At 43.6% G+C, this 15083-nt stretch overlaps 1 protein-coding gene across 1 annotated transcript in view; it reads right to left on the bottom strand.

Moving 5' to 3' along the window:
- MYO3B (myosin IIIB) overlaps positions 1-15083 on the bottom strand; it is a 421954-nt gene that overhangs the window by 119824 nt on the left and 287047 nt on the right. The window contains exons 29-30 of the mRNA XM_065928997.1: positions 14290-14452; positions 12957-13037 (exon numbers count right to left, since the gene is read on the bottom strand). Coding sequence (XP_065785069.1) covers positions 12957-13037; positions 14290-14452 — 244 coding nt within the window. The remainder of the gene's footprint in view (positions 1-12956; positions 13038-14289; positions 14453-15083) is intronic.

The following is a 15083-nucleotide window of genomic DNA, read 5'->3' as shown; positions in this document are numbered from 1 at the left end:
TGGACTTGGAGCTTATTTTGAAGAGTTAACACAGAGTGGTTGTGAAAGGGCACAAGTACAGGGGATAGGAGACTTAGTAACTCTCCTGGCTGGACGCACTACCAGCTTGGTGACATGCAGTAGGTTGGGTAACCTGTCTCATTAATCGCATTGGTCAGATAGGGAGTTGGGTGACCAAGGTCATGAGTGCACCAGGTGAGGGTTCCAGGTGTGACAAGTGGACAGCATTCCCACTACGTTTCAGCAGTACCACCTGAGGAGAAAAAGAGGAATGGGGCCTCCGCTGTCTCTCCACATGTCTATCCTGGGGCAGGCCTCTCTTATTCCTTTTGTCTTGCAGTCCTATTCACTGACCTTTGTGGGTCCATGGTCAACTATGCTGTCATGGAAAAGGCAGACTACACACTATCTTCAGTGGAAGAACATCACCAGTGCAGTTTTTCATAGTCCAGTCAGTAACTACAGTTAACTTAATGCAAGGAGATCCAACCAGTCCATCCTAAAGGAGATCAGTCCTAAAAGAGATCAGTTCTGGGTGTTCATTGGAAGGACTGATGTTGAAGCTGAAACTCCAATACTTTGGCCACCTGATGCGAAGAGCTGGCTCATTTGAAAAGACCCTGAGGCTGGGAAAGATTGAGGGCAGGAGGAGAAGGGGACAACAGAGGATGAGACAGTTGGATGGCATCACTGACTCAATGGACATGGGTTTGGGTAGACTCTGGCAATTGGTGATGGACAAGGAGGCCTGGCGTCCTGCGGTTCATGGGGTCACAAAGAGTCAGACATGACTGAGCAACTGAACTGAACTGAACTAGCTTACTTCACAGTGGTAAACATCTAAAGACTTCTCTACCAAGACCATTAATGGCTTGGGTGGGAAAGTGCCGCAGGGATGTTCCTGGCTGTCCCAGGTCTTCTTCCATGCTCCACGACCCACAAGGTCACAATGGGTTGAAAATGTTCCTACATCTCAGACCACCTCCGGTATCTGGAGAAGCCAGGTTCTTTCCAACTAGACCCCTTGGCTTTAGAAGCAACTGTCCTGCCAGCAGGGCCCTCCTCTCCACAGCAGGCTCCTCCCTGAGGTTTCAACCCTAACTCTGTCCTATCTCCTTCCTCCCTGGCTTGTGATCCAGAGGCTGTTTGCTCTCATCTTGTACCACTTCTGACTCAGGCTCTTTCTAATTCTGCCAAAAGTGCTTCTAGACATACCATACTAGGATATTTGGGGCCTTTCTCCTTTTTTATTTCCTCAGATGTGTTTCTCTCTATCCTGTCTCTCTCCCTCCTCCTGGATGGCTCTCCTCCCTCAAGCATGGCCCTCCTGGTGGCACCATGCCTCTCCACTCCTTGCAGGCAGCCCCATAAGTATTCTGTGATAAGAAACGCAGGCTGCCTTGGACCACACTTAAGGAGGCACACAGAGTCCCTGTCCTCATGCCGCTGGCATTGTGACACAGAGACTGAGAATGCCTGTACCTGTTTACCCTGTACCTCAGAATGTAACCTTCTTTGGAAATAGGGTGTATGCATATATAATTGGTTTAAAATAAGGTCCTATTGGATTAAGGTGGGTCTTAGGCCCAATCATCAGTACCCCTATAAGGTGGCCATGTTAAGACACAGGACATGTTACGGCCAAGTTAGGACACACTCTCTCTTAGGAAACCTGGGTTCGATCCCTGGGTCTGGGAGATCCCCTAGAGAAGGGATAGGCTACCCACTCCAGTTTTCTTGGGCTTCCCTGGTGGCTCAGATGGTAAAGAATCCTCCTGTAATGTGGGAGACCTGGGTTCAGTCCCTGGGTTGGGACGATCCCCTGGTTGGGAAGATCCCCTGGAGAAGGGAATGGCTACCTATTGTCCTAAGCTCTTTACAAAAATTAATTCTTTTACCCCTACAGGGACTCTCAAAGGTACGGATCACTATCATTCCCATTTTACAACTAAGGAGACTGAGGCACAGGGAGCTTAAATGATTTTCCCAAGAAAGTCACACACAGCAGGAGGCTGGCAGAGTCAGGATTCAAACTCATGCAGTTTTGCCCTTAAGTCTGAATTCCTAAATATTACAGGGTGTAGCCCATTTATTTAAACATTTAAAAATCATTAACCCCCACTGTCTTAGTACTGGAAATAAAAATTCAGACTTTATTTCATTCACGTGCCTGGGCCTTTTAGAGTCCCACAGCTCAGCTGCTGCAGGAGACGGCTCTGGCACTGCCTGGTGTTTGATGACCCACCTAGAGGACAGACACAGGCACTGCTTCCAGCAGGGGCACTGTCTGGGTAGGTCTCCTGGCTGGTGAGCTTTCCTGTCCTCACCATGGACCTGGCAGAGAGGGCGCTTACAGATGAGGCACAGAGACCCAAGCTTCCCCTCCTCACTACTGCTGCCCAGTGGAATGAGAAGTTCATGCGGTTTCTGGCTGGAGTTACAGCTGGTCAGTAGCCATTTTACTAGAATTTAAAGAGGCCAACTTGTGGGAAGTCCAACAAGCAAATGCCACCAAAAGCAGCCCAAAGTCGAATTCTTTTCTTAAAGGACAGAATCTCATTGACACATTTTTTTTTCCCTACAGCTGTATCACAAAGCCTGGCCTCTGCCTCTACCACACAAAACAAATCTAGTAATTTTAGGCCTATGAGCATTTTCCACTCTGATTCTCCACTACTTAATTCCAAATTAATCAAACTTTGACAGAGTTCAAAGAAAGTCTCATCTGGTAACCACTTTCTCTAACTTGGAGGCTAAGGAGAGAGGCTTTCCTCTCCTCTGGAGACCTGTAGCATCACTGAGGAATTCCTATTCCCTTCAGGCATCTAGGGACAGTGGCTCTCCTGTCTCCTGACTCCCAGCAGCCTTAGGTTGGATTCACTTCTTATAATTTATGCCCTGCTTGCTTCCAAAAAGGATTGAGGCAGGGACGCTTCACATTCGCTCCTTGCGACTGTGTTAGTTGAACCTGGCTTAGTACTCCTTTCAAGCCTGTGGTAGGCCAGGTTTCATCTGAGACTGTCCCCTTCCCTTGTTAAAAAGTCTGTATTTTTAGAACAATTTTAGGTTCACAGCAAAATGAGGGGAAGGTACACAGATGTCCCATATACCCTTGGCCCCCACACATACTCAGCCTCCCCAATTATCAACATCCCTTATCAACTGTACATTGTTACAACTGATGAACCCATACTGACACATCATACTTACCCCAGATCCATAGTTTACATTACAGTTCGCACTTGATGCTATACATTTTATATGAGTTTGGACATTATAATGACACGTATCCATCATTATGGTACCATACAGAGTATTGTCAACAGCCCTAAAAATCCTCTGTGTTTTACCTATTTGTCCTTCCTCACAGCTCCCCACCCCTTGACAACTATTGATCTTTTTACTGTTTCCAAAATTTAGCCTTCTCCAGAATGTCATACAGTTGCGATCACTCAGTAAGTATTCTTTTCAGATTGACTTCTTTCACTTAGTAAAATGCATTTGAGATTCCTTCATGTTCTTGTGTGTTAGTCACTCAGTCGTGTCCGACTCTTTGTGACCCCATGGGGTGTAGCCCACCAGGCTCCTCTGTCCATGGAATTCTCCAGGCAAGAATACTGGAGGGGTTGCCATTTCCTTCTCCAGCATCGTGTCTTTAATGGCTTGACAGCTCACTTCTTTTTAGCGCTGAAGACGATTCCATTGTGTGGCTGTGTCATGGTTTATCCATTTACCTATAGAAGACACCTTTGTTGCCTCCAAGACTTGGTAATTATAAATAAAGTTGTCTTAAACAAACATTCCTGTACAGGTTTTTGTGTGGACATAAATTTTCAACTCCTTTGGGTAAATACTAAGGATAATGACTACTGGATTACATAGTAAGAGTATGTTTAGTTTTATGAGAAATTGCCACATTCTCTTCCAAAGTGACCGCATCAATTTGCATTCTCACCAGCAGTGACAGTTCGTATTGCTCCAAATTCTCACTAGCATTTGGTGCTGTTAGTGTTCCAGATTTTGGCTATTCTAATAGGTGAAGAGTGGTATCTCGTTGATGTCTAAATTTTATTCCCCTGATGATGTATGATGTAGAGCATCCAACTGTCTTCCCATCTTTCGAAGGAAAAAAATTCAGTATTTTTATGTAGTCTATATGACCACCCAAAGAACATCCAGCAGAGTGTTCTGAATGACAGGATGTTCAAAATACGTTTTGAGGGAAGGACAGGAGATCAGGAGTTATGCAGTCTGAATTGCAGGGAGGTTTCTTAGCCACAATCTGTAAAATGAGGTAAAATCACTAACCTCCTTCTCAGCGTTACTATGATATTATAGGAATAAGGAAACTGGAAGTCCTATGTGTGAATGTATGAATTGTAAATTGCTGTGCAAAAAGTATAAGATATTATAAAAATAAGTATTTCTATTGGTTAGTCAAGAAGGAAGCAACTCCTACTTCCAGTATCATTCTGACTTCTTTTAAAACAGTTATTTACTTTCCTCTAAATTTTTCTTAAAAAGACAAAGCTCCGAAGGTTTACAGTAGCTTTATTCATCATCACAGGAACTGGGAACAAATGTCCTTTAGCTGGTAAAGGGACTTAATTGTGGCAGACCCGCAGACCAGAATTCTGCTCAGCAATGAAAAAGAACAAGCTGCTGATAATGCAGCAACACTGATGAATCTCCAAAGCATTAGGCTAAGTGAAAGAAGTCAGATTCAAATATCTACATACTATACGACTTCACTTACATGGTATTTTAGAAAACATAAAATTATAGGGACAGGAAAACCAGTAGTGTTCACCAGAAGCTGGGTTTGCGGAAGGGATGGACGACAGCAAGGGCATGAGCGAACTCTTTGAAAACATCTTTTTCTTGATTGTGTTGGGGGTTACCTGACTATATGTGATCATCCAATTTTATCAAACTGAGTTTCACTATATGTAAATTATACCTCAATAAATCTGACTTTTAAAAATTTACCAAATTAAAAAAAAAAAAAAAAGAGGGTAAAGCCTCCTTCTCCCCAAACTGGATTGTTTCTGGACAGCAGGATTCAATTGCTTCTAACCCACTAGGAGGAGAGTCTGGGGGAAGAGTCTTGCTGTCAACGAGGGACACTTCACAAAACGTTTGCATCACTGACCTTAGCTGGTTTTGACACTAAGCACTTGGCTCAAAGTCTATGAAATTAGCAGGCTGTGGTTGCTTATATATCTCACCCATCACAACTTTATTGACGAGAATGGCTACCAGCTGTCACATCTGCCTCCGCCTCTGTGTTTGGTGATTCAGACTGCGTGGCCACAGCAAATCAAGCCACGATCCTGCTATGGCTCTTCATGTTGGGGTTTGAACTCCTGGCCAAATGGCTGTTGCTCAGCTGTTATGCTGCCAATCACCCGTCACCACGGGTTAAATGTGATAGGCTCACCCATATCTTCCAACTCTTCAGACATCTCAAAGGCAACTTGCCTTCCACAGCAGGAGGCAGCAGTCTTGGCGATATTTAACTCCCAGATTTTAGAATTTCTGACTTCTGGGAGGGGGTACAGAGGAAACTTGCTATTTTACAGAACAAGCTGCAGAAGGGCCTCAAAGCCATGAGTGAGAAAAATGACGTCAGGAGCATATCACCTAAGTCATAACAATTTTGAGGTCACTGAAAAATGTATCCACACAAATGAACCAAACTCTTGGCATGATAGATCATATCTCATTACAGAAAGAAAGCCGCTTGAAATCTTTCACATGCTATTGCTGTGTTTTAATTTTTCCCTGTCAGATAGGCAAAGACATAAGATTCAGAAAATTCTCTCTTTTATAAAGGTTTTATTATAACTGTATTTGAGATCTGACATGCACTATCTTTTCCTCCAAAAGTGAGAGAAATAGTTTCATCTTTCTGAAGTTACAACATTATTATTCTAATCATAGAAGAGTATTTCAGACTGATTTTTTTTCCCCTCAAGTAACTTCATACTTAGGAGGTGGGGACAGAGAGGAAATTGACACTTACTGAATAGCTGCCATGTGCCAGGTCCCATGCGGGATACTTTGTGTAAATTACCTGCTATGATCTTCACAACATTCCTGAGAATTAGACCTTAATGAGTCCCATTTTGTAGCTAAGAAAACTAAGGTTCAGAAGTTAAGCAATTTCCCCTAAACCGTATGACAAACCTGGTGGTACAGCCAGGATTTAAAGTAATTTTGACTCCAAAGTCCACATGCCTAGGATGGTATATAAAACTCTCCCCAAAGCTTTGACTGGTGCCATATCCAAGATGGAAACCAATGTTAGAGCTGGTCTACTAAAGAGAGCATTGGGTGAAGACTCAGAACAGGGCTCTGATATTATTCATTAAGCTCACATAACACATAAGGGGAGACAACTTATGTAGACTCTCTGTGCTTCTGTTTCATCTGTTTGGGGAGAAAACAAAATCTGCCTTTCTACACACAGTAGTCTTTCTTTTTTTTTTTTTCCTTTTTTTCTTTTATTATCATTTATTTTTATTAGTTGGAGGCTAAATACTCCACAACATTGCAGTGGGTTCTGTCACACATTGACATGAATCAGCCATGGAGTTACATGTGTTCCCCATCCCGATCCCCCCTCCCACCTCCCTCTCCACCCGACTCCTCTGGGTCTTCCCAGTGCACCAGGCCCGAGCACTTGTCTCATGCATCCCACCTGGGCTGGTGATCTGTTTCACCATAGATAATATACATGCTATTCTCTCGAAACATCCCACCCTCGCCTTCTTCCACAGAGTCCAAAAGTCTGTTCTGTACATCTGTGTCTCTTTTTCTGTTTTGCGTATAGGGTTATCATTACCATCTTTCTAAATTCCATATATATGTGTTAGTATGCTGTAATGATCTTTATCTTTCTGGCTTACTTCACTCTGTATAATGGGCTCCAGTTTCATCCATCTCATTAGAACTGCTTCAAATGAATTCTTTTTAATGGCTGAGTAATATTCCATGGTGTATATGTACCACAGCTTTCTTATCTATTCCTCTGCTGATGGGCATCTAGGTTGCTTCACACAGTAGTCTTTTGAGGAAAAAAGTTCAACAATTCTTTTCACAGCACAATTAATTCTCCCCCTAAAAGTTTCTTTACTATTATTTGGACAGAGTCCAAAAACTAATAAGGGTTTCATAAAACGTGACATCACATTTTACGATTCTGTGTGAAAAAATAAAAGACATAAATGCAATTCAAGAGTGTTGTTGACATCATTATTAATCAATTATTGACTATAATGCTGCTTCACTCAATGGTGAAGTGGTAAAGCTACCATCTGAAGAACTGCCTTTTTGCACCCAGATTCTGGAGCTCTACATGAAGTCCATAAGGGAGGAAATGATTCCCACCTGAAGAGGCTCTAGCCATGGGTTTACTCTGAAATTCAATCTTGAGTCCTGGGATGCCAACTGCTGCCCCAAAGTTTCATCTTCAGCATTTCCATGCCATGTCAGTATGGTATCAGGAAAAAGCAGACCTCAGTTCCACACTGGCTTTGCAGCTTACTCTCTAACTGTTAATTAGGCTAACAGTACTTCCCCTGCTGGGTGCTTAATTCTAGCATGGGCAATAATTTGATTTCAGAACAAAGGACATTCCTTTGCATCACAAGTTACTTCATGGCAAGAATTTTACTGCTTGTGCCCAGTGAGGTTTGGCAGAGCCCATTTCTGGACAGAAACCTCGAGGCTAAGGCCAGACTCTGTCTCTGCTATACACCACTTCCCTGAAGCTCTCTGTGTGTCCTGACCCAGCTCACAGACAAGGCACATTTTTCCCAAAGTAAATCACAATCCTTAACCCCCCCAAACATTCTCCTTCTCTAAGAAGTTATGCCTGTGGTTGTCAGAAACCAGTCACAGACCTTTACTTACAGAGAGTCAGAGAAGGCCAAACAGTGCAAGTGGACTCTGCAGGACCCTCACATAGCCTGAAAGGCGCCTTCCTTCAGTTAATCAGAGCTTTGGAAGACAGTGGAGCAACAGTGAGCTCTCCGTTCATCTCTAGCTCAGGTGCACCAGTTAATTCCTTCTCCTAGATGTTGTTTTACTCTTATGTGGAAATGGCCTGAAATACCAGGAATGGAGAGGCAGCTGGCCCCTGCCAAAAAGAGTTTGGAATTTTTCTTCTATCACATTTTGAGAAATCACATTTTTTGTGCAAAACAACCAGGAATATTTCCAAAAGACAGAAACAGAAAGAGTGAAGAAACAATGGAATAGGAAGGAATGATAGAGATGCATAAAGGAGCATGCTTGTTTTCCTCCTATGTGTCCAAAATGGATATTTTCCCTCACTGGGTACATTCATTTGACTTTCCTCTACTGTTTGACTTGCGATCAACAACGTGCTTATGCACAGATTCATCAAACTGAAAAACATCTGCCTAATCATTTTTACCTTCAAGAAGCATGGGCCATTTCAATGTATTGTTGTTGGTTGTTTAGTCGCTAAGTTGTGTCTGACTCTTTTGCAGCCCCATGGATTGTAGCCCACCAGGATCTTCTGTCCATGGGATTTCCCAGGCAAGAATACTGGAGTGGGTTGGCATTTCCTTCTCTGGGGGATTTTCCTGACCCAGGGATTGAACCCATATATTCTGCATTGGCAGGCAGATTCTTTACTACTAAGGCACCAGGGGAACCCATTTCAAAGTATATCCTCAGCTATATATTATAATGATTTAAACTCTTTGGTGTTTAACAGAATTCCCTTCCAAGGAGTGCTGACATAACATAGAGTACTTGATTATACAAACAGCATCCATTTGAGGGAAGCATGTTTTTTAATCCTCTGTGTTGAAGATGAAAAATCTGAAGCCCCAAACTAAATCCCATTGTTCACCTTGAGAGTAGCTCCAGCATAAAGCAGTTACTTAAACAGTAGTTGAATAAGTGAATGAAATAAAGAAATTTCCTAATTTAAAATATAGTTGTTCTGTGCACCTAGGTATATTTCTGAAAATCTAGTTCTAGGAAATTATTGCAACAACCCAGTCATTGATAACCCACCAACAATGCTAAAGGAATCAGCCTTTCAAAATTAGAAAAGACTAGGAGGAAGGCTTACCCTGAGAGAGGTTTAAAAGTTCAGGTGTTTTAAGTATTAAAACTTGGTTCTGTCATGATGTGGGGGTCAGACTTTTAAAAGAAGTTAACCTGGAGAAGGGGGAGAGCCTGTCTGGATTCTGTGCTTGCTTTCCTCTTTGGAAACTGCATTTAAAGCAATTCCCATTGGCTGGCGTCACATGATGTGCCCAGGGGTTCCAGCTGCAGCTGGTTTAAAATGCCTGCTCACAGGCTTACGGAAGAGGGCCTCTCAGCCTGGCAGGACTGAGGATGCCGTTCCAAAAACCACTCCCCTCAGAGGGCATTAGAAGGAGAAATGGCAATAGATTTTAGTGCTGTTATCCCTTGTAAGGCCAAGGAAGGGAGTAAGTAGGAAGCTGATCAGATAACAGAAAGAAAGAGAAAACAATTTCCAAAGCACTGAAGCAATTAGATGAGAAAGTGTTATAAACCAATGGGCTCTTCCTGCTCCTGGAGGGCTGGGGGAAAGAGGGGAAGAGAGGCTGCGAGAGCCAGCTCCTCCTGGAGACACCCTTTGAAGTTCCTTCCCAGTCCCTTGGGCTGTCACTGAGGGCTTCTCCCCTGTGAGATGAGGAGCCTGGCACTTTGCTCTTGCTTAAAAAACAGATCTTGAGTCAGAGGGGTAATTTTTAAAAATTGTGCTGTCAAAAACTTAGAGAATGAGACATTGTAGATCTTTTAAAAAAAATTCCCTGCAGGTTTTTTGTTTTGGTAGTATTTACTGAGGAATGTATGCAATTTTATTTGACAAAATCTAGTTATATCCATTCTCTGAAACTTAAGAATTCATTAAGAAAAAAAAACAATACATGAGTGAGGGGGCGACAACTATTAGTTTTTACTTAGACTACTTCATCTATCCAAACAGGAATATGTTTGCAATTATTTTTCTGATTAAAAAAGTACATATTTTAAATTGCATTATGTTTCCCCATAGCAAGAGCCTATTATCAGCATTAATCAAAAATAAAAACACAATAAAGCTTGCCACTTCTCACCACGGTGACATTTGAAGTTGTTTCCCTCTCCCTGAAAAAAGAAACCGAGGAAGGCTACTTTTGCCCAGATCCTCAGCAGGCTCTCTCCCTGTGAGCCCACATCTCACAATGGCCCTTTATTGCCGGCACAATGTTCTGCACACGGGAAATGCGTGTGCGTGTGCCTAGCATGTTTCCCCGTTTGTTTTCTTTTCCAGCATTGCTCACTGACTGATGAACGGTTCAGGCCCACAGAGAGCTTGAGACCACCAGCTCATGTATTTGAAAGGCTTCTGTTTATTTTGAAAATGCAAATGTGGCCTACCTCAAAGACTGACAGGCAGGAAAATACCAGGGAGCAAAGGGAGAGGTTTCCAGTCTGGAGCCCTGTCCCTCCCTCGATCACGCCCGCTGAGATCACTCGCCATCAGAACCACTTGAACAGCTCCGGGAATCTGAGCGAACGGCCCACAGTTCAAACGAGCAGGCTCGTCTCTCCCAAGTCTAGCCCAGCAGATCATAGCTCACCTGATTTAAAGTACTGATGGAGTCATTTTCAAAAAAACCCTGGGACTTGGAGATGGTGGTGCCCAGGCCAAGTACCGCCTGGAGGAGGGCCCCTAACATGGACACAGTCCTCCTAACAGTCGCAGCCCTGTCCTGGGGACAGATTCCTGGAGAAAGCCCGGGAAGGTTAATACCCTGACTTTGATCTCTGTCAAGGCATACCAGCAAGAATTAATTTACATTTCAGATGAAAAAGGTTGACAGCATGAAAAGGCATCTTGTTTCTGGTATGTGAATGTGCCGTAATAGATCGGGAATTCTGAAAGGAAGTTCTGAGGAAGCTAAAGGGATAAGCCGAGCGGCTGCTTTTATTGGGAAGGAGATGAAAGGAAAACAAATTTCAATATGCGCCGCTCTGTAGCAACATGTAGGCCAAATGCTTCCTAAATTTCAAGGGCTATTCTTTCAAAAACTATATAACAGAGCGTTGCAGCATGATTTAAAAAAAAAAAAAAAAAGACAATAGGCCAGAACTTGAAATATAAACCGAACACATTGCAGAGTCTACATTTCAAATGAAATGATTTGTTGAAAAAATAATAAATTAGAGAATAACCTTAGAAAATATCCAGAAAATGTTGTATTGTGATAGCATCCCGAAGCCACTTCTGAAGGATTCAAAAGTAAGAGTACCCCTATATTTGGGGTTTGTTCTACTTGAAATGTCCCAGGGACATGAAGAGCTTGTAATGAGAGGATTATACTTTAGGAAGAGCACACCCCAAAACACAGACATTGGAATAGCTGACTTGCTTTTAGATCAACACCGCCTTTGAATAGAAAGATAACGAAAACATTTCCAAGTAAAAGTAATCTGCCCATAAAATTGCAAATGTCGTTACCCTATCTGAGTATCTTTACCACTAACACAAAACCAGCCCCTCAGCTCCTGTCCGTGACGTTGGCTGAAGGGCAACGAGACATTGCCTGCCTTTGCTCTGGCTGTCACACTCTCCTGCCAAGAGGGTGAGCTGGTGTCAGTACCACCCTCAATAACTACATGCCCGCCCAAGCCCATGGGGACTCAGAAGCTCCCAATATCACTTGATATGTGGGACACTAGCTGCTAGGCTAAGAAGGAGGTTGTTTCCAAGGTTTAAAAAAACAGAAGCTACTTAAAGAAACGTGTTCTCTCTAGCCCCACGAAACAAAAGGACCCTTCATAGTGTACCCACCCCACAGGTGCTGCACTGAAAAGATGCAGCCGAATGTCCTGATATAATGGAGCAACTCACCCATCTGCATTATTCATATTCATCATGTGGCATATTCATGTGGCAATAACAAGAGTCCAAAAGGGAGCCATCTAAAGATGATTTTCAGAGAGGGAAAATTTGATTTATGATCCTACATACTTTATGATAAGGGAATCAACAATAGATAAGCTCAAAGTTTATATTTGAAAATATACGTTAGGCTTTGGCAGTATCTGAAACCCTCTCTCTCTCTCTGCTGCAGAATCTACTGACCTGGTCACTTCTCATTCTGTCTCTGATATCTTGTGTTCTCAGAGCCTGGGTGTATGTGCTCTAGGGCCCATCTCTTCCAAAGCCTCAATTAGGCACATGCAGCTTCAAAAGATAGAGGGAGCTGAGCCCCACAACTCCTGCGGATATTGCCCTTTGCAGAAGAGCAGAGTGACCCGGGATCCAGAGCTTGAAGTGCTCAGGCAGCTACAAGCCGAGCCGCAGCATGTTAACCCCATGGGGCCCAGAGGACCACTGAAGTCACACACAGGCCTGGGTGTGGGAAACACCGTTTGCCAGGCAAGTGCCTGAGTTATTCCTATCTCTGTGCTATGAAGGACAGGCTGAGCATATAGTTAGAGAATTCCAAGTTTGGAAGACCTTTCAGACCTTTCTAGCCAATGCTCTTGTTTGCAGACAAGTGACTGCAGGAGAGGAAGGGAATTGCTCAGTTGGCAGTATGTAAAATGGACTCTATCCAAACTGTCTGTGAATGAGTGCTGACTCGGCCTCTGACCAGCTGTGTGACTAAGGACAAGTTATTTCACTTCCCTGTGCCTTGTCTTCCCCCGCTATAAAACTGGGAATACAGAGAACCTACTTGGAGCATTCTTAGCCAAGGTAGGGCATGCGGCCAGTGCTCTCAATCATCACATGGAGAGGGGTGAATCAGAACAAACGCTAGACCCCATCAGAACTCTTGACTCCTCTTCCAGTGCTCCTGAATTATTAACCTTTCAGCTTTTTGAAACTCATATGAACTTAATCACAGAAGATTTCCAAGTGGATACTATGAAAATGATGTTTTAATTACCTGCGTGAATATGAACAGCAGACTCACTCCTTCTGTTGCTTATTTTCTTAAATTTCCTCCGAGCATCATATCCTCTCCAGGCTAAAAATATAAAACCATGTGCTAGGAATGACATTAATTTAAGAACGTGCCAGAGAATTGATATAAGCTGTTTCCCTCCAATCCTCTACCCATCTCCTCCTCCCCACTGCTTTCTCACTGAACAAAATAAGCAGAGCTACGTGAGTGATGGTGGGGCCTCTATGTACTCTCAGCTCGGCCTGCAAGATGCTTTTGAGAAGGAGTCATTTTGGTTTAGGCAGTGAATTTCCACAACCTCTGGATTCCACTTATGAATCACTTGGAGCCCTGTCCAGGTGAGGTGGGTCCCTGTCATTCCAATCCATGGAGGAAGCTCTGGCTTCAGGACTTGAGGGGTAGGAGAGGACTGGAATGGCCTGACTCACTCTGTATTTTTTATTGGGGGAAAGGTATAAAACATGAAAGTTAAAGGAGAGAAAAATAAATAATAACGATTAGTAGCATCACATTTGCATTTGTGGAGGGGGGACTATGTATAGAACTGCGTTCAGGGAAGGAATGCGTGACGGAAAGGGAAAATGCATGGGAAACGAATGAAGAGAAGAGAAAGGGAACAAGGGGCAGGGGGCAGGGTGTTGAGTCCTTCAGAGTACCAAGCACTGAACTGCTACCAGGAGCATGACCAGCTCTCCTTTCCACTTCCTCCCTGAGCGCTATAGCTTTCCACGTCACTGAATGAGGTCATGAAGTCCAAGTGGACGTTAAGATTCTGGGTTACAAGAACACAAAGGAAATCATCTGCTGCAGTAGCACAGGAACTCAGATGCTATTTGTGACACAAATGACACATGTGTATACCAAGAGGCACTGACAGGGCTGGGCATATGACCGAGCCTAGTGATTAGCTGCCAAGGTTTACAAGCTCTGTCTGAGCTAGAAAAGCCTCCTGGATGTGACAGACAGTAGCAATTCTGATGCTGGAAACCTGGTAATGGACATGAAGTGTGTATGAGGTGGGTTCAACTGGGAGCTGGGGCACATGTCTGTGTGATTTGCGTTTCACATCCATCCACTGCTACTGCCTCTATCTTGCCATGGGTAGGGATGGCTCCTTTGCTTATTTGGAGGTCAGAGACTGGCAGTCTTGCTCACAGCTATACCCCCAGCACCAAGCACAAGGCCTGGCCTGTAGTAGATACTTGATAAATATTTGCTGAAGGCAGGAGGGAGGGAAGAAAAGGAACCACTGGGAAGAACAAAAGGTGAATGCCCTCAAGCACTTAATGAAACACCAAGATTCAGGGCTGTTTACCTGACTGGATGGTAACAGCCCCCTTCTCTCTCTTCTCTCTGACTCTTCTGTATCTCCTGGCTCCCAGCCAGCCCTTGGCATATGCCTGCAGCACAACCACTCTGCCTATGACTTCCCGCAGCAGCAAATTTAACTGCTCGACATGATAATACTTGAGAAAAACCTGAAATAAGACATCAGTTTTAGCATTACATGTAGGCTCCCAAGAGCTCCTCTGGTGCTCAGGGGTAAAGAAGTGTGTTAGTTGCTCAACTGTGTCTGACTCTTCACTACCCCATGGACTGTAGCCCACCAGACTCCTCTGTCCATGGGATTCTCTAGGCAAGAACACTGGAGTGGGTAGCCATTCCTTTCTCCAGGAGATCTTCCTCACCCAAGGATCAAAACTGGATTTCCTACATTGCAGATTCTTTACTGCATTCTTTACTGTCTGAGCCACCAGGTTGAGATAAATCCTGCTAATGATTCTTCAGTGGTAGACAAACCACCTCCCCATACAGGAGATGCGGGTTCGATCTCTGGGTTAGAAAGATTTCCTGGAGAAGGAAACAGCAACCCACTACAGTATTCTTGCCTGGGAAATCCCATGGACAGAGAAGCGTGGTGGACTACAGTTCATGGGGTCGCAAAAGAGTCAGACACGACTGAACGACTAAACAACAATAACAGACTCCCACACAGAAATTCACTCTGCTCCAACAAATTAACATAAATATTAAAACATCATCTAAATAAAGTTTACAATGACTTGGTTTATGCTAACATTACTGATTTCTTGGAAGCAAATATAATTA

This window comes from Muntiacus reevesi, chromosome 3, assembly GCF_963930625.1.
Source record: "Muntiacus reevesi chromosome 3, mMunRee1.1, whole genome shotgun sequence".
Classification (NCBI taxonomy): domain Eukaryota; kingdom Metazoa; phylum Chordata; class Mammalia; order Artiodactyla; family Cervidae; genus Muntiacus; species Muntiacus reevesi.
This window is presented reverse-complemented; position numbering and strand designations above follow the sequence as displayed.